This window comes from Rhinolophus sinicus, chromosome 1, assembly GCF_057876585.1.
Source record: "Rhinolophus sinicus isolate RSI-liver-muscle chromosome 1, RSI-T2T, whole genome shotgun sequence".
Lineage (NCBI taxonomy): Eukaryota > Metazoa > Chordata > Mammalia > Chiroptera > Rhinolophidae > Rhinolophus > Rhinolophus sinicus.
The window spans coordinates 92,796,699-92,824,358 of NC_142501.1; the positions used below are offsets into that span (position 1 = coordinate 92,796,699).

The 27,660-nt window shown below is 47.1% G+C and overlaps 1 protein-coding gene across 45 annotated transcripts in view; it reads left to right on the plus strand.

Annotated features, from left to right (window-relative positions):
* The window catches only part of CACNA1C (calcium voltage-gated channel subunit alpha1 C), a 721,586-nt gene that overhangs the window by 458,305 nt on the left and 235,621 nt on the right, over window positions 1-27,660 (plus strand). For all 45 annotated transcript variants that reach the window (XM_088801728.1, XM_088801716.1, XM_088801731.1 and 42 more), the window contains 2 exons: window positions 16,750-16,889; window positions 24,956-25,095. In XM_088801728.1, coding sequence (XP_088657854.1) covers window positions 16,750-16,889; window positions 24,956-25,095 — 280 coding nt within the window. The remainder of the gene's footprint in view (window positions 1-16,749; window positions 16,890-24,955; window positions 25,096-27,660) is intronic.

A 27,660-nucleotide genomic window follows, 5' to 3' on the forward strand; every position in this document is an offset into this window, starting at 1 on the left:
GAGACATCCACCAAAAGCCAAAATGATGACTATTTGCAGCTTGCACGAAACACTTATTAAATTAGATCTGCCTTCAGCATACGTGTCAGCCAGTTTCCAAGAAGGGCTCAAGTCTGAGGAGCTGAGCCTGATTTGGAGGAGAGGCGAGTTCGCCCTTTTTAGGTGACCGATGGTCAGCAGAGAGGCTAGGAGAGGGGGTCAGGGAGAAACTCGGTGACTCCCCAAAGCAGGACGTGGACTGCGGGCCCCTACAGAGCGGAGACCGTATCTTTGCATCTTTGTGTCGCTGTGTTCCCCACAGCGCCAGGTGCCGTCCATGGAAGACGTTTCATCCTCCTCCTCATGGCCAACCTGGAGGCCTGCTCTAGCAACTTGGGGGAAGGGGTTCCAACACTCTGGGGCTCACTTTCTCCTGCCCTAGGAGTCTATGACTCTCTATCCCACAACCCCCTCTGTCAGTACCTGGAGTGGGGGGAAAGCGGGGCTGAGGCTAACAGAGAGTCAGAGTGAGGCCGAAGGTGAGTGTTAGCACGAACAGGAGATTGGGGGCCCACTCTCGGGCTCTTCACAGTCTTCCTGGTTGACCTTGGTCACTTCTATTCTGCATGCTTCAGTCTTGACTGAAAAATCAGCACACCTCACTGCTTGGTTCACATGGAGATAATTTTCTTCTTTTTTGCTTTTCTAGTAATAACTCATTTGTATAGCACTTTAACGATTACAAAAGTCCATAATAAATATCATTTTCATTTCTTATTTCAAATTCACAATATCCCTATGAGGTAGGTTTTGTCATCCCATTTTACAGATGAGAAAACTGAGGCAAAGAGGTGTTCCCAGGAATCATGGTAAGAAGCAGCAGATCAAATCCTTGTGATTCCATCCAGTGTTCTGCCCTGGTTCAGGGTGCATGGTGACACCCGAGCCCTGGCCTCCAGAACAGCATGATCTGACAGAGGAAGTGTGCTGTGCTCATAGTCAACAATAGCACAAGGCAGACTATTACCCCAAACACCGTCCTCCCAACACAGGTCCCATCAGGAGACATTCAGATAATGGAGTAGGCACATGTTCTAGATGGTAGATCAGAAAAAGCATAGACACAACATGCTTTTCTAAAAAGCATAGACTGTTGTAAATGAGCATTATCACCATGTCATGCATTAAGCAGCTTTGTGGCTTTGGCAAGTCCTTCCCCTCTTTGTGCCTGACTGCCCTCATCTGAAAAACTGAGATGCTGGACCAAAGGAACTCCCGGGTTTGCTCCAGCCTGATGCTTTGTGCCCAGATGCTTCGGCACAGTGCACAGCCAGGTGGTCCTCAGAGCCTTCCGAGCAAACCACCAGAACAGAACCAGAGCATCAAGAGGGCAGACAAAGCTGTCATAGAGCCTGGGTGAGGGAGGTGTCCCCTTCAAGGCAGGATCCTGGGGCCACTTAGACAGGCAGAGTCCCGGTATCCCAGCAGCCAGCCCCAGAGGAGCCTGCTGCCCGAACAAGTTTCCTGTTTGCTGAAGTTCAAGTGCACGCTCGTGTCTTTGAACCACATAGGAGGTGTGGCCAGGCTGCTGCTGGTGAGCATTTCATTTCCTTACCTGCTGGTCTTCAAGTAGCCCAGATCAATAGTACCACTTACCCATCTCAGCCCTAGAGGCAGGCTGAGGCACTGAGGCAAAAGAGGACCAGACTGGAGGATCCACTGTGTGGAGCCAGAGATGGCCTCCTCAGGCCGATGCACTGTTGAGCCACAAGACTGACTGGGAGCAGTCCGAGTCCTGTGCAAGCCCAGTGGATGGGGAGAAAGGTCCTTGCCAAGAGAGCATAAGTGTCACACTGGCCTGGCCCATGCCTGTCTTGATGAATAGCTCTTCTCTGCCTCCATTCATCCATCCATACACCCACCCATCCACCCGGTCATCCATCCATCCATCCATCCATCCATCCATCCATCCATCCATCCATCCATCCATCTGTTCATCTATCCATCCATCTATCCATACGTTGATACAATCATCCCTCCATCCATCCATACACCCACCCATCCACTCAGTCATCCATCCATCCATCCATCCATCCATCCATCCATGCACGCATCCATTCGTTCATTCATCCATTCATTCAGTCACTCACTTACTTTGCTTCCCTCTCACTCCCAAATGGCATCAAGGACTGCTGGTCCTCAAAGGGACCTTGGAGGAGATGTGGTGTAACTAACTGAGGCTCATCCATGAATCCATACCCACGGGTGACCCACTCCGGTGCCTGGGTGCACAACTCGCAGAGGCAGCCACCCCATTGTTGGAGAGTTTGTCCTCAGAGGCAAAATCTGCCTTCCCCTCAATTCCACTGATGGGTCCTTCTTCCTTTCTCCTACCTTTTCGAGCTATATGGAGTCAGTCTGATCCTTTCAAGGGACAGTCCTTGAGCCTAGTGTTTCCCCAAGTGTGGAATGTGAACTTGGGAGGCGGGGGTGAGAAGATTTTAGGGAATACATGGACAGACATTTTAATAGTTATTTTTACTGTCACCTTTGATCGTGGCAAGCAATAATAGTGATATTTCTGATTTAGAAATTCATTTCTAAATGTTTATGTAAGAGAAGTGAGTTGATTTAAAGAAAAGTATTAAGTAAATAATAGTATTAGATTGGCGCAAAAGTAATTGAGGTTTAAAAGGTTAAAAATAATTGCAAAACCGCAATTACTTTTGCACCACCCTAATACAACTATATGGACGCAGCAGAAATGATAATGACCTTGTAAATGGTTGCACTGGGCCACCCCCTCACCAACATCCATCTCCTGAACCCTTATCCTCTATTCTCATCACATCACCCTGTTCTTTGATCATGGTTTTCATATAACTTTCATGGCTTCGTCTATATAGATTGTTTCTCAAACCCACGCTTTCTGCACTGACCTGCCCATCAGCTTTAATCACCTGTTACATTTCTGCTGGGGCATTGCTTCTCTTTGTACTCTCTTCGTCACATCTCAGATACCATGAAGTTCTAGAACCACTGGGGGAGTAGGGAAGGGGGGGAACACTTCTTAAGTATTTCTTCCTGGTTAACATGTTGGCATACATTTTTTCCCCTCAATCCGTAAGGAATCTTGATAGGAAAATATTATCTCCATTTTATAGCTGGTGATGGATGCATGTAATTTGGCCAAGGTGCAGTAGTTTTAGAAGATCTAAAATTTAAAACTCAGATTTGCTGGTGCCATGGAATTCCCATTCCACTGGATCACCTTCTAGCTGGGTGCAGGAAGAGGAGTGGAGATTATCTGGCCAAACTTCACACTTGCTGGATAAACAAATTGCAGTCCAGAGAGCTTGTGTGACCATGCCTGAGCCACCCTGTTGATTGACCAGCGCCGGCCTTGGACTCAATCACTGCAAATGATAATTTCATTCTTCCAGCCGTTCTGAATGAAGTCTTGATGTGATGTTTGATACTCCCCTCTCTGTCCATCTCCATTCCCAGCATTTTCTGAATCTGTCATTGCCTTTTCTCTCCTTCTGCTCTGTTCTTCTTTGGTTCAAATGGGCATCATATATTCCTGGACTACTTCAGGTTCTCCCAAGTTCAGTCTAATCCGTCTGCAAGTTGCTTTCCACATTTATCTTTATCTTAGCCTGGCACATATCACCCCTTGATCACAAACCATCCTTGATGCAAGTCACTATAGACCTTAAATCCTGAGACACCCTCGTATGAAGTACAAATTCTATCCTGTCACTCAAGACCTGCTTTCAGTTAAACCCTGCTGTCTCCAGATTTGTCTCCCACAAGGCAAACTCTCTAGCAAAAATCATCTGCTCTTTATGTCTCCACAGGAACTTATGTTTCCTGTATGGAAATCACCTTACTGTCCCTGGGCTCAGCCCACAGTCGCTCCCCACCCTCAGGCCCAGCCCACACCACATATCCTGACTTTAGCAGCCTGCTTTTTCTCTGGATTCTTAAACGTCTTATTATCCACTGTACCCATTTGGCAAGTAGCCAACATGACCCTGTATTATCATTTCTCTCCGCCAGGCACACCCTTCCTGCCTCCTTGCCCGACTGTGAGCACTTGGAGGGCTGAGGCAGCATCTTATGCCCTGTGTAATCACAGTCCTCACTCTCAGCACCCTTCAGGGTGGGCCCCTCAGTACACAGTCTCCATGTAGCGATGCTACATGGCCTGGTGGTGCTCCTTACGGGGGCCGAGGGGAAAGCTTGCCGAGGAAGAAGGCCACCCTTCTCCATGCCGCCTACAGTTGCACACCAAGTGCTGGGTGACAGGCCACCTGCTGACCCACGGGCTGTCTAGGGAACAGACAGAGGACGGAGATGTGAAAGTGCGCTGTACACCATGAAGTACGGGCATTGAGAGAGGCCGAGCCTGGGACATCGACCTCAGTGGCCTCCAGATATCCTTCCAACTCTGCACTAGAGGGTCTGTGAGCCTCCAGGCCAAGGCCCTGTACAAGGCACTGTGGGGACAGAGGGAAATGTTGACATAGTTCCTGCCCTCAGAGCACTCACACTCCTGATGGGGTAAGAGAGATCTAGGACACTTGCCACAAGGAGAGAACTTATAAAATATGCCATAATTCATACATAGAAATCCCAATTGAGCAGCATAGACAATAGACATACTGGCCATGAGACTGTAGGGCCCACAGAAAGAGGAGACTGAGAGCCCTGGAAAAGTCAAAGGAATCCTCTAAGAGGAGGAGGAATCCATCTGGCCCTGGAGGAAGTGAGAACATGCCAGGCAAGTGGCCACAGAGGCCAGCATAGAACTAGATAGGAAGGGAGGTAGCGTCATAACTTGTGTAGTAGGTGTCAGGAGAAGACAGGGTACACAGGTAGGAAGCAAAATATTCAAGCAGAGAGGGTGAGGCCTGATGAGCTAGGAATGGGCAGTCCCTATAAATTCCTGTGGCATGATGAAAGTAAGATTCTGGAAAGTTCCTTACTCAGAAAATCTTTCATTTTTCGAGGGTAAAAAAAAACCCACCCTAGGAGAGAAATACCAGGTCTGCATCTGTGTCCTTTATCTCTGCCCCTGGGATACTGGAGGGGTTCCTCCATGCCATGCCACCCACCCCACCGCTTTTAGGACTATAACATGACTCCCTCATGCAGCGTACCCTTTGTCTCAACAACCCTGTGCTGTACCAAGAGGCTAAGCACAGAATTACATAGCTACCATTTGACAAAGATTTGGGCTGATCTCTCTAGATCTAGCCTGAGACAGTAATCTGAGGGAAGCATCTCACACATGGGCTGAAGAGTGAACTAGAAGACAGAGGAGCATTTGTCTTGGTGTTTACGAGCTCCGGCCTTTCCAAGCTGGGTGACTCTAAGCTTAGTTGTAATGTGCCCAAATGGCTGATAAGGGGTGGAAGCACTGAGCAGAAGTAGAATAAAGAGGCAGAAGGAGGAGGAGTGTAGAGATCGCAAATAGAGCCTATCGATAAGGATGGTTTCAGAGGCAAGTATTAGAAAACTTACCTCGAAATAGTTTCTACAATAAGGAAATTTTATCTCACATAAAATAAGCCCCAAATGAGCATGGCACCAAAGTTGGTTGAGTTAATTCATTGGTTCAGCAACTTCATTCAGGACCCCAGTTCTTTTTACCCTTTCTCTCTGCCACCCTCAGCATGTTGCTCTTGTCCTCAACTAGTCCCCAGATGATTGCCATGATTCCAGGCTTCATATATGGGCATGCACATGCCCAGCTAAAGAAAAGATTTGGGTCACATGCCCCTTCCAAAACCAGTGGATGGCGATGATGACAATAATGGCAATGGTGATGGCTGGTAGTGAAGATGGCGGTGATGATGTCTGTAGTGGTGATAGTGATGGTGGTGATGGTGATGATGCGGTTGAGTGGTGTTAGTGATGGTGATTGTGTGTTCGTGATGATAGTGGTGGTGGTGATGGTGGTAGTTGCATGGTAGTGGTGATGGTGATAATAGTTGTGGTTCTATGGTGGTAGTGATGGTGATTGTGTGGTGGTGGTGATAGTGAAGATGGTGGTGGTGGTGGTGATGATGGTGGTGATGATGGTGATAGTGGAGATGGTGGTGATGGTGGTGGTGGTGGTGATGGTTATGGTGGTGGTGGTGGTGATGATGGTGGTGATGGTGGTGATGGTGATGGTGTGGTGGTGGTGATGATAGTGGTGGTGTGAGGAAGAAAAGAAAGTGGGAATAAGAGAGAAGAAAATACCTGCCCTTTCTGCTTCACAAAGTGATCATGAGTCTCAACATTAAAATGTATGGGCACATCTGAAATCTATGTAACTTTACTAACAATTGTCACCCCAATAAACTTTAATTTAAAAAAAATGTATGGGCAAGTGTCTTGTGAACTGTGTGATTACCACATGGTTACCACATCTCTTCAATCCATTTGTCCTCTGCTCCTGAGAGCACTGTCGCCTGTCACTTTGCCTTCCATAGCTGAAATAAAACACTTCAAGAGGCAAAGTGTTGGCAGGTTCCCAGACACAGATCCCTCTAGATCTAAGGGCTAAGGAGGGAGGTGAAACAAGAACATTTGGACCACATGGAACCCAGCAAACAGGATACAGAGAAGGTTTTGTTTTTGTTTGGTCTTTAAGTTGCTTTGATAATGGGAAGTAGATGTGAGGCCTCAAGTCTCTAGTTTTTGTTGAAGTCAAGAAGATCAAAAGAGGCACTAAAGTGAGTTGTGCCACCTGCTTGGAGGTCGGGAGAGCTGATGTCGACAGGGCAGGAGAGGCGACAAGGAGGGACAGCAGGCTAGTGCTGCTCAGCAGGGGTTCCATGGGAGCAGACAGAGCCAGGATATCTGGGAGGACGCACAAATCCACATGCAACAGGGATGTTCACTCTACAGACATGTGCAGAACATCTACTGTGTGCAGGTGCCAGGCTACAGTAATGTCAGCAGCTACCATCTGAGTGATGACGATGTGATTTCTAATTCTGAAAATTACCCATGAATTCAGTATAAGTATTCCCTATTTACTGGTGAAGAAACCAAAATTTGGTAGATTATGTAGCTTGTCATAGGGAAACAGTTTGATCCCAGGTGTGTCTGACTCCAAAGCCCTTTTCCTCTATAGTTTTGCCTTTCATTTAAAGACACCTCTTAATCAAAGGTGACAGAGACACTTGCTTCTGCCCTATAGGTGCTCTCTCTCTACAGAGGAGAACCACCTAGAAAACACACATTGTAATAAGAGCTATCATCGTGATCTGAAGAAAGGGTGCTGCAACTAGAAGGAGGGACTAACTCCACCCCTTCTGGGGCAAAGAGGCAGGGAAGGGGTGAAAGCCAGACAAGGTGATGACAACGGACCTGCCTAGGAGCCTGAGGAGGAGGTTGCCAGGCAGAGCAAGGGGCAGGGCTTAGCCGGGCATGACGAGGAGTTGTACATAACAGCCTGTCTGGTTTGAGTGTGGTGAGCCTTTTGGTGTGACTGGCGTGCAATGTGGTGGCCAAGGATAAGGCCAGACGGAGTGGTGGACAGACTGTGATAGACCTGGGAGTTAGGCTCGGGAGGCTGGATTCAGTTTTGAGGTAGAGGGGAGCCACTGAAGGCTTTTAAGTGGGAAAACAGCCTCAATGTCAATGCGACCAGTTAGGAAGCATCTTTAGTGTCCAAACAACCAGTGACTGGGGGCCTGGATGGGGACAGGCAGTGGGGATGGGCAGAAACGACAGGTTCTGTTTCCCTGGGTCAGGCGTCAGTCTAGTCCTCAGTCTAGTGTCATTTATTCTAGTGGGCATGTCAGTCTAGTGGGCATTTAGGAGAGCGTTTTAAGGTCACTGCTGCACCCTCCCTCCATTTGGGAAATTACACATTAGCCCATAGGTCACTAAGCCAATGTCCCCAGGAGTAATTCAGCCCTGATTGGTGATATCTGTCACCCTGTCCACCCCATTACCCTCGAAGGAAAGGTAATATCCCTGAGTCAGAGTAAACTCCCTGGAGAGGAAGGGGTCGGCCATATTCTCAGCGCAGAGCTGCCCAATGACAGGACGGGCAGCCTTAAAAGGAAATGACAGCCCTGAGATGGAGGCAGTCAAGTGAGGAAGCACCTGCAGTGGCAAGGAGGCTGGCCTGTGTGACATTTGGCTTCATTTGAACTCCAAGAGGGCAATGCAGGCAGCTAGTGATGCAGGTTGATTGTTCCCTCTGTGCGGTCCACATGCTAGGCACCAGGTAGAGAACTCCAGCAGTACAGTCTCTGCCCTGTGGGGTTTACAGTTGAGACACAGCCTAGGAAGGGGCCCCATGGATGGACAGAGATGCTGTCTCAGGGACAGGGGGCAGTGAAGGGCCCAGCAGGTGTGGGCAGGCTGGCACCCAGACATGTGACACAGCTCGCTCTGCTCAGCACACTTTGGATCCGAGGCTGGTGCTGCATGCCAGGGCAGCTGAGGCAAGGCCAGCCTCTAGAGGAGAAGACAGAAACGCCAGAAATTAATAAGTCACTTCAACTTAGCATCATGGGCAAACAAAAGAAAACAGACCAGTTGGAGGAGAGTTTTGGTTTTTTAAACTGAACTACTGTAAAATACTGGCATGCTTTTCAGTTCACTCAGCCTCAATTGCTACCGTGTTTCCCCGAAAATAAGACCTAGCCGGACCATCAGCTCTAATGCGTCCTTTGGAGCAAAAATTAATATAAGGCCCGGTATTATATTATATTATATTATATTATATTATATTATATTATATTATGTTATGTTATGTTATGTCATGTCATGTCATGTTATGTTATGTTATGTTATATTATAAATCCAGTCTTATGTTATATTATATTAAATAAGACCAGGTCTTATATTATAGTAAAATAAGACTGAGTCTTATATTAATTTTTGCTCCAAAAGACGCTTTAGAGCTGATGGTCCAGCTAGGTCTTATTTTTGGGGAAACACAGCATACATATATATATACACACACACACATATATGTTGCCCTTTGGAAGGGCCTCCCAAAAAAAACTGAAATTGAAAAAGTTACCTTCAGTGGCCTCCCACGTCCCTGCCCAGCCCCTTTCTTCTTAATCCAAGTACCCCAGGCATCTGCCCAGGGTTTCACAAAAAAAAGCTATGATGTCAACATTCTGATGAATTAGTCCCTGTTAAGGTGGTAGCTGGTTTACATATGACCTCAGGTGGTTTGGATGGAGACCCCTAAAGGTTAGAAAACCTTTAATATCCAAAAGAATGCTTCTTTTTCTCCCATTGTGGTAAAATATATATAACATAAAATTTGCCATTCTAACCACTTTTAAGTATACACTTCAGTGACATTAATTATACTCACGATGTGCAAGTATCACCACTGTCTGTTTCCAAAGTTCTTATTCCCCAAAACAGTTCCTCCCTCCCCCCAGTTCCTAGTAACCTCTAATCTACTTCCTATCTCTGGATTTGCCCATTCTAGGTATTTCAAGAAGTGGAATCACACAGTATTTGTCCTTTTATGACTGGCTTCTTTCACTGAGCACCATGCCTTAAAGGCTCATCCATGTTGGAGCAGGGGTCAGAACTCCATTTCTTTTCACGTCTAATATTCCATTGTGTGTACATTTACCACATTGGAATTTATCCAGCCACCCACTATGGAGGGAAGGCTTCTTAATGGCTGCAATTCTAGCACCAGTAGAGGACCCAGGAGGAAGGAGGATTGGGGATCCCTGCCTGCTGCCCACCCTTCCAGTCACACCATGTATGTGCCCTTTACTGCCCCTGAGGGGCACAGTTATCCAGGGTTTCAGTCAGTCCGCAGACAGAGGCCACTGTGCTATATCAGGAGGAGCACCAACCAGTCATCAGGAAACCCATGTGCTTATCACATGGGGTCGATGTGTGGCCTTGAACAAGTCCCCTTACTTCTGTATAATGAGGGGCTTGGGTGTGTATCCTTTCTGAAGGTCCTTCCAGCTTCTTATTTCTACACGTCCATCCAATGTCCTAAGAGAGCAATGTGGCAAGTCATGTGGGGTGGAGCAGACCCTCAAGAAACATTTGTGGCTGAATGAATGAATGAATGAGAGAACTGGAGAATGAGGAACTGTAGTATTCCAGTTTCCTCGTCTCCCTTCATTAGAGAATAGGCGAGAGGCTGTCATTTGAGGTCAGACTGAATGGTACTTAAGTTATGAAACAATCTGGAATACAAGATTCTACCTGAAGCATTGTTATTGTGTTTATTATTGTCTTTGCACCTTCTACTGAGATGGAATTGTATGACTGGACTTCTCATAATTCTGTTTGGTGTACGATTCTTGGCAGCGTCAATAAATACACTTGTGTAAATTTAAGTGGGTGCACAGAGGCTCTTGTAGTATCGATTCTCACACCCTGGTCTGTTGTATAGCAGATGTAGGCTGTCCAGATGGTGGGCATTGCCCCGCTGTACAACGTGTGTGTGTGTGCAGAAACGTGCATCCATGAATAGACATGGCCGGCTCTCCATGACTATCTTTGTCCTAGGAACTCTGCCCTGACGTGGCTTCTGCTCACAAGGAGTCTGCGTTCTCCTAATGCACAAATATTAACAATCGCTTTAATGAAGGATTTTTTATTATAAAATCCACTTGCATTTATGGCAATTCTCAGACAATGAGGAGAGGAACTTCTTGTTCCTTTCCATGTCTTGGAATCTGACTGTGCCTTAGGCAGAACTGCACACAGGCCCGATACCAGCTTCCTCACTTGCCATAGAATTCTGGAGATAATTTGGATGTCATCTACCACTTTGGAAGTGGTGTTCAAAATTCCAAGAAAAACACAAAAAACAGTGATTCCTCTTCTCAAATAAAATCTTATGCAGAAGCCAGCATGTAAAGCCAATAAACGCCTTCCAGACTGGTCAGGAAGAGGTGACTACTTCTCTCTGTCTACATCCCCATCACATTGGCTCCTGGACTCCATTCAACTGTGCTAGGACCCTTGGACAACCTTTGCATGTGGGTTAAAATGGCGTTGCTCTGGTTCAAGAGCTGGGGAGCCAAAGCCCTACTTCCTCAGTCTTCCCCTAACCCGTAACTGCTCCCAAACAGCACTGTGGAAACCTAGGGCTCTCTGCAGCACTCTATTTTTTTTCTAAATGCTTAACTAGTTCTTCTACTGATGAACAAATACACCCAGAGAAGTAAAATGACTTGCCCAAAGACGTTCAGTCAGTTGGTGTCAAAATCAAGATTATTAGCATCAAAAGATAATTGAATCTCTGTCCTCTAGAAGCTTATGATGTAGTTGAAAGGCAGGACATGTGTATATGAAAAGATAAATGGAAAACTAAGATAGCCTGTACACATCAGTGTCCAATTAGCTCCACAAGTGTTTAGGAGACATCAGGACTCCTGGGAACTGAGGCTCTCTCCACTGAATTCTTCTAAATATTTCAGACATGGCTGTGACCATGGCCCCCAGCTGCCAGTTGTAGCCCTAAACAATGAGCAGGGCGAGAGGAAAGAAAGGGAGAAGAAGGCGGAAAGGAAGCAATAAGAGGTACATAGCACTGGAAAGAAGAGAAAATGATAGAAAGGCAGAAGAAAGACAGGAACCATCTGAAAAGGCAAAGTCATCACTGCCCCAAGATAGGTAGCACTTCACCCATCATCAGGGAAGGGGGTCCTCCAGGAGCCCCAAGGAATCCAGCTTCCTCTGTTTGCAGCTTTGAGAGTCTGGTGCTCCCCTTCCTCTGTCCCATGGTTTGTCCTCTCTTCTGCAATTTTCATACCTCCTCTACCCTTTCCAAGCTCAACACAGAATAGTAGAAATGGGAATCTTAGTCTGTACCATTTGGCTTCCAAAGTTCCCTGGTTCCCACCAGCACAGAAAGAGCAGGTGCATACTCACTATTAGGTGCCTTCTCAAAGAACTCTGGGACCCGTCAGGATTCAGGAGGGCACACAGAGCTCTGGCCTCAGGATTCAGGCAGGAGGAGGGCTGCAAATGCATGGACACACAGAACCGATAGCGACGCATCAGCGGGAAGACAATAGTCTGAGAGTTTCGCCCTTCTCTACTCCACTCACTCGCCCTTAGATGTTTCTGTGGCAGTACAACACATGTTTTGAAAGGATCAATTAAACTGTTTCATTTATTTAAGTGTTTTTGTTTGCTTTTAGGTTTAGGGGTTGTTTGTTTGTATGTTTGTTTGTTTGTTTGTTTGTGGGAATTAATTCTGTAAGGGAACCCATGCCCCTCAGGCAGAGTGAATACAGTGCTTCTCAGGATGAGTCTATGCAGACGGCTGTGTCCAGACTTAGCAACCACAGGCACCTGCCCCTCCTGTGGATTCATGCCCACACCTCTTCTTACTGACTCCCTGGTCCCTTTTCAGTTCTATCTCAGAAACTTAAGCATCTTAGCATGACCCAGTTGTGTTTGGGGATAAGCGGGGACCACTGAGAAAGGTTCCCGGCACCCAGGGAGGACAGACGTGACAAATGAACCTTTAGACTGAAGGTCAGAAAATCTGGTTTTCCGTCCTCGGCATGTATGTCTCTGGCCTTTTATATCTTATCAGTATCCTAGTTTTTTAAGTGAGTAGGTTAAGTAGATGACCTCCAAGATCCTTTCTCTCAAGACTCATGGCTTGAAGCAGAGCCCTGCAACTTCTACCTCGGAGATAAATACCATGAAATGCAAGTGCTTTCTTGAGGATGAGGTTGTCCCTTAGGCAGTTGGATTCCAGCCTCAGTGTTTCTCCCTTTAGTCTGCAAGCTGTCCCAGAGCCACCTCATTCAACCCTCTGTGCGAGCTGAACTTCCCTCTATGCCCCACCTCGGCGTGTCTGATCACCGACAGCTCCATCTTGATATCCCACAAGTGCCCTAAATTCAGCAAATCCAGAATTGACTCTTCCCCTTCCTCTTCCAAGTCCCCTCCTGCAGTGGGAGGCATCCACATTCAGAGTCACCACATTCAAAACCACAGGGAGGGGACAGCGTATTTCTTTCACTGACTTCCTCGAACCCCTAGTGCAACCAGAAATCAAATTACATCTTTTATAAAGATGCTCTCAAATCCACCTATGTCTCAACCAGTCCTTCTGTCTCTACTGCAGCTCAAATCTCCATGATCTCTGTATGGGTCACTCGCCACCCTCTCCTCCCCTGTCTCCGCCGTCATGCTCCATGGTAGTGCCAGACTACGGTGCACACCTGACCGAGCCATCCCAGCATCCTCAGAATGGAATCTAAGCATCCGGGCGTGGCCACACAGCCCCTGGGCATCTTGCTCCTACACATCCCTCCAGCCCCATATTCTCATAGCTTCACTCCATCCAAATCAAATGTTTGCATTTCCCGAAGCTCTCCACACTTCCCCTCTCCTTAGTTCTTCCTCCACGTGGAATACCTGACCCTCCCCACTTTCTTCACCTGTGCAACTCCATCCTTCAAACCTCATCTCAGCTGCTTGGGAAAGCCACCAATAGGAAACTGTGCTTACCTCCACAGCATCACTTACTCACTTATGGAATCATCTGTCCATTTGTCTCTTACTGTACCAAGATAGCCATTGTACCAATTTACCAAAGGTCAGTTTTGGAGCCCCTTTTCTCAAATCTCCAGCACCCAGCACATAAACATCTTTGTGAAAATTTGAATGACTCACTGTCACATCAGATGGCCTTCTGGACCTCCACATGTTATGTGCCAGGCTGTGGGATAAGTGTCACATGGTATAAATTAAAGGAACAAGCTCTATTGGGAGAATTACAAAGCAAAAGGTCACAAGAGAAGCCACAGGTCCCCCAAGCGTCCCATCTCACAAAGAGGTGTGTCAGGCCCAGGAAGCCATTTGGCCTGCAGCGTGGGTCTACATTGCAGTAGAGGGGAGCAGGACCCCTCTTCCCCCATGGCTTTCTGTTTTTATAGGGAAACCAAGCAAGGCAATGAAGCCTTGTAGGTGAAGGAATAAACAGATTGCTTGGTGCCGGGTAGTCTGGGTTGGGGGTTCCAGCTGTTTATAGGAGTTGTCTTGGAATGCCTGCTTACCATCACATAAGGTTCCCAGAGCCTTTGGGATATTACTGTTCTCCTTACCCTGAAGAGGAGGTACTCTAAGCTTGGGTGCTACCTCCTTCAGAAAGCTCATTGTCTAGACAATCTAGAAGGAGCTCCAGAGTCACTTTCAGATGATTCAACTGGTTGTTCCACACTGAAAATGAATGACTGGATGGATGGATGGATGGATGGATGGATGGATGGATGGATGGATGGGTGGGTGGGTGGGTGGATGGATGGATGGATGGATGGATGGATGGATGGATGGATGGATGACTGGATGGATGGATGACTGGATGGATGGATGGATGGATGGATGGGTGGGTGGGTGGGTGGGTAGGTGGGTGGGTGGGTGGGTGGGTGGATGGATGGATGGATGGATGGATGGATGGATGGATGGATGACTGGATGGATGGATGGATAACTGGATGGATGGATGGGTGGGTGGATGGATGGATGGATGGATGGATGGATGGATGGATGGATGGATGACTGGATGGATGACTGGATGGATGGATGGATGGATGGATGGATGGATGGATGGATGGATGGATGGATGGATGACTGGATGGATGACTGGATGGATGGATGGATGGATGGATGGATGGATGGATGGATGGATGGATGGATGGATGGATAAAAGTAACTAGCACATAAGTGAACACATGAAAGTGCCTGACATGTAGTAGATACCCAACTTATGTCTGTTTCCCTTTCTTTTTCTTCCCTTCTCATTCCAACATCAACTTTGTGAATTTCCATGGGGATTTCTGTGGTACAGAGGAGGTGGCTCTGTCATCTATTGTTAAACATGAGAGCTCTGACCCTCATGGGGATGGGGGCTATGTAGCTATGACAGTGCCATACCTTCACAAGCTTCCTCAGGTTGCACTGTGCCCTTATAACATACTTTCCCTTTCAAAACTATCCTGATGTTCATTTTAATCCAACATCACCTCGTTTTAAAAGACCTGACGCTCCCACACACTGTGATTTGTAGCTGGGTCATAGGCCCGAGGCAGTCACGTCCCCAGACCAACTTTGTGATGCTCTAATGGGTAGGAAATGAAGGATAGATGGTCTGCCTCTGAGATGCTGATTCAGTCTGACCTGTCTATTCACTTCCCATGGTTGCTCCCTGACCTTGGCCTCCATCAGCACATGGGCCAGTGGTTCTTAAACTTCAGGTGCCTCAGAAACACCTGGAAATTGTAATGTACATCTCCAGGATCTATAGCCAGGAGTTCTACTTCAGTAGGCCTGGGTGGGGCCCAAGAATTCTGCATTTTTTAACTTTGCATCCTTAAACTACTTCATCCAGAGGTGAGACCAGCACTCGCTAAATGTCTAGGGGATTCAGAAAGAATGAAGGGAGCACAGGGTCATGTATGGGTCAACCTCTCCCTGCAGGGCTACCCATCAGGTTCCCAGTGCCCCAGTCATGGAACACCCTCCCAACAGGCTAGGCAGAAGAGGAGGTCGTTCCCAGGCAATGCCCCTCCTCTCTCCCTAATGTGGGTGGCACCTGGAGATCCCCTGTGAGCTCCACCTGGCCCTGTAGAGGATGGGAAAATAGGTCTGGGGTTCTGAGTTGAGTTCTTCCTGAGTTGAGGCTGTGGACTGGCCCGTCCTGCTTGGAGGATCTGTGGCTAAATGCCATGTGGACTCGTGTTTTGTGGTCCAGTGAGATGTGGACTGGGGTTCCTGCAGTGGGGAGCAGTGGAGCATGAAGGCATCCAGGCAGCCTTCTCCTGGCGAGGGCCGTTAAGGCTGTGCACTGGGGCATGCTATGGGAGAGAGCAATCAGTGGTGAGGGAAGCTAGGGAATCAGCACAGAGTTGGCTGGCTCTAACTGAGCCAAGGAGCTTGTCCTGTTCAGTGCAGGCCCCCAGGGACAAGAGCTGCAGCCATAAATGCAAAGCCCTTCTGCAGGTGGCAGAGGGAGGAAAAGACTACCTGCCTCCGACCCCTTGAGAAAAGAGATGAGCCTTTTCCACTCACCACTCCCATCTGAGTGCCCACCTCCATCCTGGAAATGCTGGTTTTCACTGAGGACCCAGTCTATGTCTTTGGACAAAGAGTTTTATTTCCTCAAGAGAGACAGTTCAAATTTTTGGATCCATGTTTGTGAGCAGTTTTTCCTCTGTTTCAGCAGCTGTTAAGAGATCTTCAGTGTCTCTATTTCTTTGCACCTTTGTTTTTGCTCTATTTTGGAGAACTCAGCTACGTAGTACACCCCCAAAGACTATATATATTATCTTCAGGGTTTGTTATCTTGAAATCGTGGCCCACTTTTCCCACGGTTCTGTCTACCCTCTTTCTCAGCAGCTTGCTCCACTGTCCAGGCATCATTTCCCTTTAGGTCAAGACATTATGAGAAGGTACAATGACATGTTCATTGATTAACTAAGTAAGGTGTTTCCCCAAAAATGTGCAATTTTTCCACCACTCTAATATTCACACTTTAACAGAGGACATTTGAAGACTTAAAAAAACAAAACAAAACCTCAGTGCACAGTGGATTGGAGTTCTAACAGTGGGACAGACTGTGGAGTTGGAAATTTGGCCTGGAAGGGGAGGGAGATCCCAACCCCTGTCCCTCTAGATCCTTCTACAGGGGGACGGCATTCTCCTCCATCTCCTCATGAGATCTGCAGGGGCAGAATTTTGTAAATCCCCAATCTAACGATTTTCTTTTTCTCTCTCTTCTATTTTTGTTTCCTAGGAACGAGTGGAATATCTCTTTCTCATCATTTTTACCGTGGAAGCATTTTTAAAAGTAATAGCCTATGGACTTCTCTTTCACCCCAATGCTTACCTCCGCAACGGTTGGAATTTACTCGATTTTATAATTGTGGTTGTAGGGTAAGTATAACTTCCCTTTGCATCCCCGCTCCTCACCTCTATCACCACTTCATACCTCTTTTTCATTCTGTATTTCTATCTCTTCTTGATTTGGTCACTGTGGCACTGGGCTTCAGGCAGGATGAGAGGAGCTATTAAATATCGCTTTGAATTCAGACTTTCTCCAAAGGGAGAGGAGCTGTTACTTAGGAACACCTCCCACCACTGCTCCCACATGCACGCGTGTGCTCCCACACATGTGCACACATACGAGTCGAACCTGAGTGCTTTTGATGGAATCAAGGCTCCTTCACGCAATTGAGGACAGTACTCTGCATCGGGTTTCTTAGTGCATCTCCAGCCACATCTGGTCTGACAGTTCCTTTGACCAGTTTCTCTGCGTACCACTGAGCAGATTTAGCTCAGCCTGCCTGTGAGTTTGCAGTCCATGGGCATGGGGGTGGGGATGGGGCTGGCACACAAGAGCTGTCTACAGTGGGCCTTGTTCTGTGGCCCAAGGAAACAGACCACTCAAGATGTGTGGGTGAGAAGAACACAGGAAACTCTTAAGAATCTGGTGATGAGTGACCAGACCCCAATCAAATATACCTTCCCATGACACTCGCCTGCACTTCAGTATAAGTTGACACAAGTCAGTATGTGCTTTTTAATTAAAAGCTATGTAAGGAATCTCACATCAAATTTAGAAGGGACAATCTCCTTATGAAGGAATTAGTAACTTCACAAAGAGATTCTCTAGGAAATACTTGTACCTAACAAGCCTTCATGTGCTGTGTGTGATGGAATTTATCAACACACGGTTGATGAAATCCGAATAACTCATCTGTTTTGTGAAGGGAGGGCACCTTTGCAGCAGATTCCACTTAGGAATAAGCTGGCTTCTTTGAGCTATCCCTTGTCACTTTGATCCAGAGAGTGATCAAGCCGTGGCCACCTAGTGTGTTTACTCCCTCAGAGTCCCAACCAGCTTCAGTGCCATTAGGCTCTTACCCCAGGAAACTGTTTTCGTGAATCCTTCTGTGCTGTCCCCCTAGGCCCCTGTGGCTTCTCCAGAGCAGTCACTGCTTGTGATCTCATGGACTGTCTGGTCTTTCTTGCAGGAAATAATGCAGGAGCAAAGCATGATCATTTAGAAGTTATTTCCTTGTCTCAGGCCATCTGGATGGCTTACTAGGGTTGTTTGGAACTGTTTTAGGGGTTTTTCTTTCTTGTCCTTTTTCGCCTGACCAATGAGTGGCACACTCCAGCCACATTACATCAGGGATATTTGGGTGGCATGAGGGGCACTAAAGTTAGGGTGCTTGCCAGGTGTAGACCTGGCTCCAGAGGACTCGGAGTGAGAAGGCAGCTATATAGAGACTGTGCTGCTTCTGTTCATGCCAGAAGCAACAGAGAGTGACTAAACAAATGCCTTGAATTAACTCAGTAAACCATAGCAAAGGTCTTTAAGATGGGTTGTTCCAAATGCCCCTAAATCCTTTTTAAATCCAGCATCTTTCTCAAGCCCTCAGTCTCCCCAGAGCCTTTCACACATGCATAGAAAAGAGTCCCAGGCTGAGATCCAGCACTTCTGGGACCAATAGAGAGATGAGGGTGCATTGCAGGGACTCACTTTGTTTAGGCAGAGACGCTATCTTTTTCTCACGTTTATGAGTGAGTCAGCGTTGACTAGATACGATGCTGCGTGCCCCACTCACAGCCTTAACTACAGCATGGGAGGTGGGGATAGGAAGTAGTGTAGGCCTCAGAGAGCACCCCTGGGAGGGAGGGAGGGAGCGAGTGCCTGGCCACAGGTTGCACACGGGGCCAGCCTGCCCAGCTCCAGCTTATTTAGGCCTTGGGGCCTCCCTTGGGCTGCTGCTCCTGCCCATAGAGGGCAGACTTTTCATGAGGCCAGCCCAGATTTTAGTCACGTCTCCCTGTTGTCCAGGCCATGAGGCTGATGAAGAGAGGGAAGCATCTAGGTTTGGCACGCTTCCAAAAGATGTATCTAGGTGACTATTAAAGCCACAGAGGTTATGATGCTAGCACTTGCTCACCTTGTGGTTCACCATGACCCTCTGAGTCTCTTTCCCCATTAATTGCACACGTGGCCATATTTGGCACCTAGTTTCTCTTCCCCATGGGTATTGGTCCTTGGGGCTTTCCATCCAGTCTAAATCTCGGCCCCTCCTTTTAACTCAAAAATGACACGTACACCCCCAGAGAAGACATAGCTCTCTTCAGCCATGCCTCCTTTTCCTGCTGCTTTTACAAAATTAAATGAATATCCCTTTGTTTCCCTTGTGTCTCCTGGGAAATATCTGCTCGCCTTGGCACCCCCTGCAGCTACTTAGGGGGAAGTAGCTGTCCTGGCCTCCTGCACATCAGGGGAGTCTGCCTTGCCCAGGGAAGGTGGGCGTGCCTGTCTGCTACCTCAGTGCCATGCTGAGTCACTGTCTCACCTCAGCATTGCCATTCTGCTGGCCTGTGACAAGAGGCATTTCCTTTCCCCCGTAGATCTTTCATATTTCCTTCCTAAAGTGGAGTTGTCTCCTTGGTATCATGGGGAGATGGGACTGCTGAACGAATGTGAAGGGGACTTTAGAGGCCCCTGTGAGCCACCTTCCCGCACCCACCCCAAGAACTGAAGAGTCCTCAGTAGCTCCACCTGCTGGAGATGGAGGCATTGTGCTGCAGCCGCTAAGGCTTTTGTCCCTCTTTCCCTTCCAACATGTCGGCCCTGCCTTTCTGACTCACTGGGCCCTCTAGAGCCTCACTGTCCTCTTCTTTTAACAGCTCTAATGCCCAGCTAAGGAACTGCCAGACACACCTCCTGGAGAAGTACCCCCAAGCATCCACACCCGAACCCAGCCCCTAGGGACAGGCAGGCATAAGGCAGTGGTGTCGCCTTGCTGTGTCTAATCTGAGAGAAACAGAGCAGTCCCTACAGACCTATGTCCGATCCTGAATTGTCTACCCCTTCCAAATTAAAAGCGGACACTTTTTTTTTAATTAAAATTTATTGGGGTGACAATAGTTAGTAAAATTACATAGGTTTCAAGTGTGCAATTCTATAACACATCATCTATATATCACATTGTGTGCTCACCATCCAGAGTCAGTTCTCCTTCCATCACCATATATTTGATCCCTTTCACCCTCATACCCCCTCCCCTCCTTACCCTCTGGTAACCACTAAACTATTGTCTGTATCTGTGAGTTTTTGTTTCTTTATTTGTTTGTGTTGTTCCTTTGTTGCTTTCAGTTTTATATTTCACATATCAGTGAAGTCACATGGTTCTCGACTTTTTCTGTCTGACTTATTTTGCTTAGCATTATAATCTCAAGATCCATCCATGTTGTCATAAATGGCACCATTTTATCTTTTCTTATGGCATTGTGTGTATACACCACATCTTAAAAGCAGACATTTCTTAAACAGCTTGCATCAACTTGGAGCAGTGGTTAAAAGAGAAGAAAGTTGTCTAATCTCTGCTCCCTTCACTGAATAATATTTTGTGAACATCTTGTACTCTGATAAATATATTGCTTTCTTCCAGGAAATACTTAGCAACCAAATCTGGTTTGGATTTGGAATGTTGTTTGACAAACTTGCAAACTGATCTCCATTTCAGTGGAAAGAACATTTCTCTGTGGAGAAAAGAGCCTGCTCCCACATTCTGGCAACCTCTGCTTGGGATTCAAGGCATCACCAGCTAACATGCGAACCCATCAAATTGCCAAGCTGAGGTGAAAGAATCGTGGAGCAGAGAGAGACTTTAGATATAGTATGGCCAAGGTCATCAAAATGCTTTTAGATGTAGAACCCACTGTTCAAACAAAGCCTTACTCAGAGGCCCAATGAGTTAAACAGATAAAGGAAGCCACTCTGTTAAATATGGGGAAAGGAGCCAGAACCCCAGTCATTCATCTCTGGCCTCACTGCCCAAGAAGTCCTCAAGGGGTTCCATGGGACGCAGTTTGAAAATCCTTAATGTAGACTAACCCTCTCATTGCTGGGCCCTGCCTGAATCTGAGGTAAGCCCCCAGCTGCCGTCTCCCAGTTCCGGATCCAATGCTTAAATGTGTCACTTAAGGCTCAAGCCTAGTCCTCAAAATGAAGTTGCCCTGGCCCCAAGTTCAGGTCTGATATAGGGGCCCAATTCTGATACCCGAGCTCCCTTCTTGACCTCAAGCTATGACCCAGCACACACAGTGCTGACAGTGAATCAGCAGAGTCATCTTGAGAACAAAGGGCAGAAATTGCCCCTGCATTCCATTTTCTCTCTTCTTGCTTGCCACACAAAGCCCAGACTCTGGACTCCCCTCCCACGTAATCTGTGCATCTTCTGGTCCAACCCCTTCTCTCTCTCCATCCCACCCCTAAATCCTTCCCATGCCTTGTGTTCCCCACAGTCCATCTCCCATTCAGGGGCTGCAGACATGTTCTGTAAAGGGCCAGGTACAACTTTCCGGCTTTGCAAGCCATGCATTCTCTGTCCCAAATGTTCAACTCTGTGGAGAGAACAGCAATATGTAAACGACGGATGTAGCTGAATTCCAGTCAAACTCTATTTACAGAGCACGTGGCCCACATGCTGCCCTGAGGCCTCAGCTTCATTCTGATCACCTGTCCACTTCCTGACTCTCCCCTGAGTGTCCTGATTCCCTTGCAGTCTCTAGAGGTGGCCACCTTCTCGACTAGATGCCTCATTCCACGGCCCAGAGGTCAAGAGTGGGGCCCTGTTTTCCCCTTATTTCTGCTTTCAGACCACTCTTGCCCCCAAAAAAACCCTCCAATTTTGATGTGTGTATCATCAGATCCTTCTAGCCCCACTTCCTGTTGCAGCCCTCTGCAGCCCTCATTCCTCATTCCTTGAAGACAAGAGCTCTTGGCTCACTTTCACTCTCGCCATCACTCACTACTCTTGCCACCACGCCCAGCAGCTTCTTGGTTCCTTGGTAGCTTCTTCCCTACGGACCCTGACTCCGTTCTACCTCAGCTGCCCGTTACCATGGTTACAGCCAGGGTACTGCCACTAGGATCTCAAGGCAAACGTCCTACTCTCTAAACAATACCACCCATCTTTCCAGCTCCCCGAGCACTTAACTCTAACCATCCATTCCTCCTGCCACATTCTCTCCGTTCCTCCCCTCAGCGTGGGCACCCTCCTTCCAAGCTGAGATGCCGTGCCCCATCATTACAATCCTTCACTTACATTTATACTCAGCTTCCGATTCCTCTATTCATTTATCTTGCTCACCAACCCCAATCAAATCCGACTAGACGGAGAACTGTTTGGTACCTGAAGACGAGCCATTTAATGAAGTAGAGAAATACACAGAGCTGAGCTGATGAGTCTCTTACACGTGTGACCACCAGCCTCAAGTAGCCCACGGGGACAGCTGGCAGTCATACTACATGTCCCTACTCATTCACCCTTCCACTTTCTTTGATGATTCCATCATACATCATACCTTTGCCTTTCTCTTCAAACTTCCAGTACCTCCTCCCCTTTCACATGTTCATCTGAGGACCTTGCTACCTATTTTCCCTGGGAAACAGATGCAATCAGAAGAAAACTTTCATGCGTTCGCACATCTGCGCCCCTGTAATGTGCCTCCCTACCTGAACGTGGTAAACCTCCCTGCCTCTATCTAAGACATCTGATTGTCAAATTGCCTGTCTCTGTTAGATGATTCCCATCACATGTAAAGGTGCTGTCGTGTCTCCATTTAAAAACAAACAAAGAAAACTCTCTTGATTCTATACCCCCTTTCAGTAACCACCATTTTTCTTCTACTTTTATAGCAAAATTCCTCAGCAGAGTTGTCTGTACAGTAGCCACCAGCCACATGTGGCCATTCAGTACCTCAAATGTGACTAATCTGACTGAGATATGCTGTATGTGTAAAATACACAATAGATTTCAAAGATTTAGAACAAGGTGAAGTGACAAATATCTCAATAATTCTTTATATTTATTATAATTGAAATGATAATATTTTGGTTATGTTGGGTTAAATAAAATGTGTTATCATAGTTAATTTCACCTCATTCTTTTTTACTTTTTCAATGTGGCTACTAGGAAATTGAAATTACAGATGTTGCTCACATTGGTGGCTTCCATTATATTTCTCTTGGACAGAGCTGTCTATTCTCCATCCTCACTTTCTCCTCCTATCCGCTCCTGAACTTATATCTATTAGGCTTTGGTCCCACCAAAACTTGTTTTCAATGTCTCAATGGTCTTCATGTTGTGAAATCCGGTGGCCAATGGTCCATCCTTGTATTTGCAGCGCTTGACACAGTTAACCACTGTCTTCTCATGACCATTTCCTTCACAGCCCAGCATTCCAGCCACTTGTCTCAGTCTCTCCTTGATTTCTTCTCTCCACGGCCCCTCAAGTTTGGAGCCTAGGGCTCAGTCCTATCACATCTTCACTGTCTATACTAGCCTCCTAGACAATTAAAGTCGGATCTGACTTTAATACAATTTATACAACAGCCAAACTTTGTCTCCAGCCTGGACTCCATCCCCAGAAATCCAGACCCAATAGAGCCGACTCAAGATATCTACTCAGAGGTCAAATCGACAACTCAAACTTCAAAAAGTGCAAAATACAACCCTTGATGTCCATTCCACCATACCTCACCCTTCCAGTTGCTCAAGCCAAAGCTATTGGGATGGTCTTTTATTCTTCTGTCTTCCTCACACCTCACATCCAGTCCATCAGCCAATCCCATCACCTCCATCTTAAAATAAATCCAAAATCCAACTATGCCTCAGCCCCTCCAACACCACCATCTAGTCTAAGCCTCCGCACCTGGCTTAGTACAGCAGCCTGCCCTGGCCTCGCCACAACATCAGAGCAAGTCTTTTAAAAGAATCATGTCACTCTCCTGCTCGAAACCCCCCAGTGGCTTCCAACTCAGAGAGGAAAGCAAGCACCGGATGGGGGGCCCTGCTTTAGCTCCCACTTCGTCTCCCACTCTTCTCCATTGACCTGCTTTGCTCCAGCCACCCCGCCACTTGTCCCTCCCTCGGGCCCTGTGCACCAACCATCTCCTCGGCCTGGAAAAGTCTTCCCAGAGAGCTGTGTCCACTCCTGCACTTTCGTTAGGGCTCTGCTCAAATGTCAGCTAAGGACAATTTTCTTTCCCAGCCTTTTGATATCAAACAGGAAGGCCTACCTCCTGGCCACTCCAGACTCCTCTCCCTTGCGGCATTTGTCTTCTTATCACTTACCACTCTCTAAATGTGATTTACATTTACTGATTATTTAGTTTATTGTCTGACTCCCCCACTAGAATGTCAACTCCAAGAGGGTAAGTACTTTGTCTGTTTTGCTGTAGCCTTGGTGTCTAGAACAGTACCTGGCACACAGTAGGTGTGCATGTTTGCTGGATTAATGAATATACAAACATAAACACAGAGTAGCAGAGCTGAAGTTCCCATGTCTCAGTTACGTGCTTTAACGTATGGTTTTGCTCCCGCTGGAAGCTTACGCATTTAACCATTCGACCATTCATTCGTTTGTTCAACATATTTCTGTTGAGCGTCTCTTATGCACCAGCACAAAGATTTCTTTGAGACCATTTATTTGTGCCCAGGTACAAGTCAAAGAGAGGGGGTGTTAGGAGGAAGGAGGCGGAGAGGGAGGAGACAGAACGTGACTCCAGGCCACGTGAGGGCAGGAGCTAGGATACCACGGAGGGGGCAGAGGGCGCTGTAAAGGGTCGGGCCCTGGCAGCAAACTTCCCTTGCTTTACACTCTGTCCAGGGGCCCAGCTCACACAAAACCAGATGTGTTCTCACAGCTTTATGATGGCAAAGGGCGTGCAGGTCGCCTCTCTCAGACCTTCTGGATGGTGGTTATGCCCTTGGCAGGGGTGATACCCACACTGACAGATTGTCAATTTCCCATGGTCACGGACCCTCCTGGGCACACACCTCCGCACTTGCGCCTGGGCTGGAGACAGCTGCAAACTCTGCTTTCCAGGCTTCTTTCAGAGAATTCCGAGCCCAGCTCAGCAAAGAAACACTGTCCTGACAGCTCCTTCTCTCTTTCCTCTCTTCTAGGCTTTTTAGTGCAATTTTAGAACAAGCAACCAAAGCTGACGGGGCCAACGCCCTAGGAGGGAAGGGGGCTGGATTTGACGTGAAGGCGCTGAGGGCATTTCGCGTGCTGCGCCCCCTGCGGCTGGTGTCCGGAGTCCCGAGTAAGTAACGCCGTTATTTTTGTTTACAACGTTATGCTGTCACCACCTTCCGCTTTCCTCCGCTGAATTGCTAGGAGCACTTTGCAGAGGAATCTGATTTTATATAAATGGAGAGGGGTTTTTTTGTTTGTTTTTTTAAAATGAGTTCTTTTGTTTTAAAAAAAAAAACCCAACTCTGATGTGAGTCCATTATAACACACCGTGGTCCCAGCTTCTGTAAACACCTGGGGGAAAAAATCACAGCAGTCACACAGCCAAATGAAGACAGCCCACACAGAGAAAACAAGCCTGCGGCCCTGCAGGGCCCTGGGCTGGGAATTTAAATGTGTTTGCAGCAAAAGAGCAAGGTGAGCAGAGACAGCTAATCCCCAAGGCTCGTAGGCTATTTTAGCCAATAGGATTATCTCTACTTCCTGTATTTTTCCAAAGAACAATCATAAAAACATCAGTGGATGTTCTGAAAGTTCTGTTTCACCATTTCCTCCAGCCCCTTCCACCTCGCATGTCAAATGGGGCATCCCCAGTCTCAGAAGCCCTATTTATGGACTCCACCTGTCAGATGAGAACTGGCTTTCCCCAAGGGGTGGAGGGTGTTCAGCAATCCCAGTTAGGTAGAATGGTGTTGGAGAGACATGACCTATCGGGATATCAGTCACAGGGACAGCTCTCCTTCCCGTGCTTCCAGAAGCATGTCCCATTATCGAGGAGCCCCAGGCACTGCACACAGCAGCCTCCGGCGAACCCCAGCTCAAGGTGTTCCTGGGGCCTGAGTCAGCTTTGGGAGAGCATATCCTCCTTGTTCAATTTGTGGTATCTGAGCATAATTTTGGACTTGTTTGCTGAGACTTTACACTCTCAAATCAGCTCCGTCAGACCCAGCCCAAGACTTAAGGCAGAGGAGATCTCATGACCAGGCTGGAAGCAAACTAGTTTGGAGATGGGGACAGGGAACCGGAAAACAAAGAGGCCCTTTGAACACCCAGCCTTTAGCACCTGCCCCAGAGATGGAGCACTTGGTGACATTGCACTGCTTGGTCATCTCTCTTAGAGTCACACAATCGTAGAAACGTGAGGGACTTTATATTAACTTGTTCAATCCTTTTTGTCCGTGTACCTAATAGTGAACAGATCTTCCCAAAGTAACTTAATTAACCAGCAGCAAAGCAGGACTAGAACCAGGTCTCCTGGCTTTCAAACCAACTCTTTCCTACTGTACCACATGACCTCCTATAAAGAATTACCTCTTGATTGTCTTAGACAATCAAGTTTACGTGTATATCCTGTCTCTTCAATTACATTCCAAGTCCCTTGAAGCCCAGAACTATGAGGAATATTGTAGGGGAAACAACAAAAGTTACACTGTTCTCTTTGTAGCGAGGCCCTGGGCAAAGCTTGCAGCCTGCCTTAAACTCAAAGGTGAGCACGGAGCTGAGCCACGCAGCACATTTGGAGCAGATTCTCTCTACTTGGCCTTAACCATTTGGGGACATCTAGGAACAGAAACAGTGTATGTGCTGGCCAAGACCCAATTCCCCTTTTGTGAAGCCTAAATTATTTGGATTTTGTTGGTCAGTCAGCCATAACTCAACAGACCAAAATCAAGAGATGCGAAGGCAGGGTGAGAATGGCTTTGAACATGACTCTAGAGAGCTTCTCACGCTGATGCAGCCAGTGTGTCAGTGACAGGAACTAGGAATTGATTCCAAACTTCAGCCAACCAAGATACAAGTGACATAATGAATCTTACCCTGCTATGTACGTGCTTATCAGGGGCCCACAATCTCAGAGCTTTGTGCTGGGTAGGAGGACATAGCATAAGGAATGAATGTGGTCCTTTCACTTGAGGAATATGACAATCTAACAAAGAGTGTATCAGTATATATAGGAACTAACAACCCCAAACTTCCAGTGACTTCAAACCAGAAACACTTACACCTGGCTCATGGTACATGAAGCTGTTGGCCAGCTGCAGCTATTCTGGGCTCAGTGGGCCCTAGGCTTGACCAGTCATCCATCTCATTCCAGAGCCCAAGATGAAGAAGCATCCAGCACATGGGACATGTTGTTCTCATGGCAGAGGGCAGATGCTTGCAAAGGGGGCATAGAACTAAACCACACAAGCATATTTTAAGGTTTTGCACCAATATGTCTTATAGCACAGCTGTTCACATTCTGGTAGCCAAAGCAAGTCACATGGCTATGTTTGTCCCAAAGATAATGGGACAAAGAAGTATACTGTACCTACAGAGAAGCATGCGTGAATAACTGTGAACAAATAGTACAATCTATCATAAAGAGAGTGAGGAGATTGTTATTAACAGTAATAGTTACAGTAATTACACCAGTACAGAGATTCTTAATTAGAGATACATACAGTTGAGAGCCACTCATGCTTCAGTGCATTAAAAGGGAGAATTAGATCAGATAGAGTGGCTGGGGTTTCACTGTAAAAGAAACTTCCTAAAGAAGGTGTCTTGTCTCCATATGCATCTAAATAATGGTAGTACTGTATTGTGGTGATCAGGAAGAGATCACAGTTCTTGGAATTCTCTCATCAAGAAGATA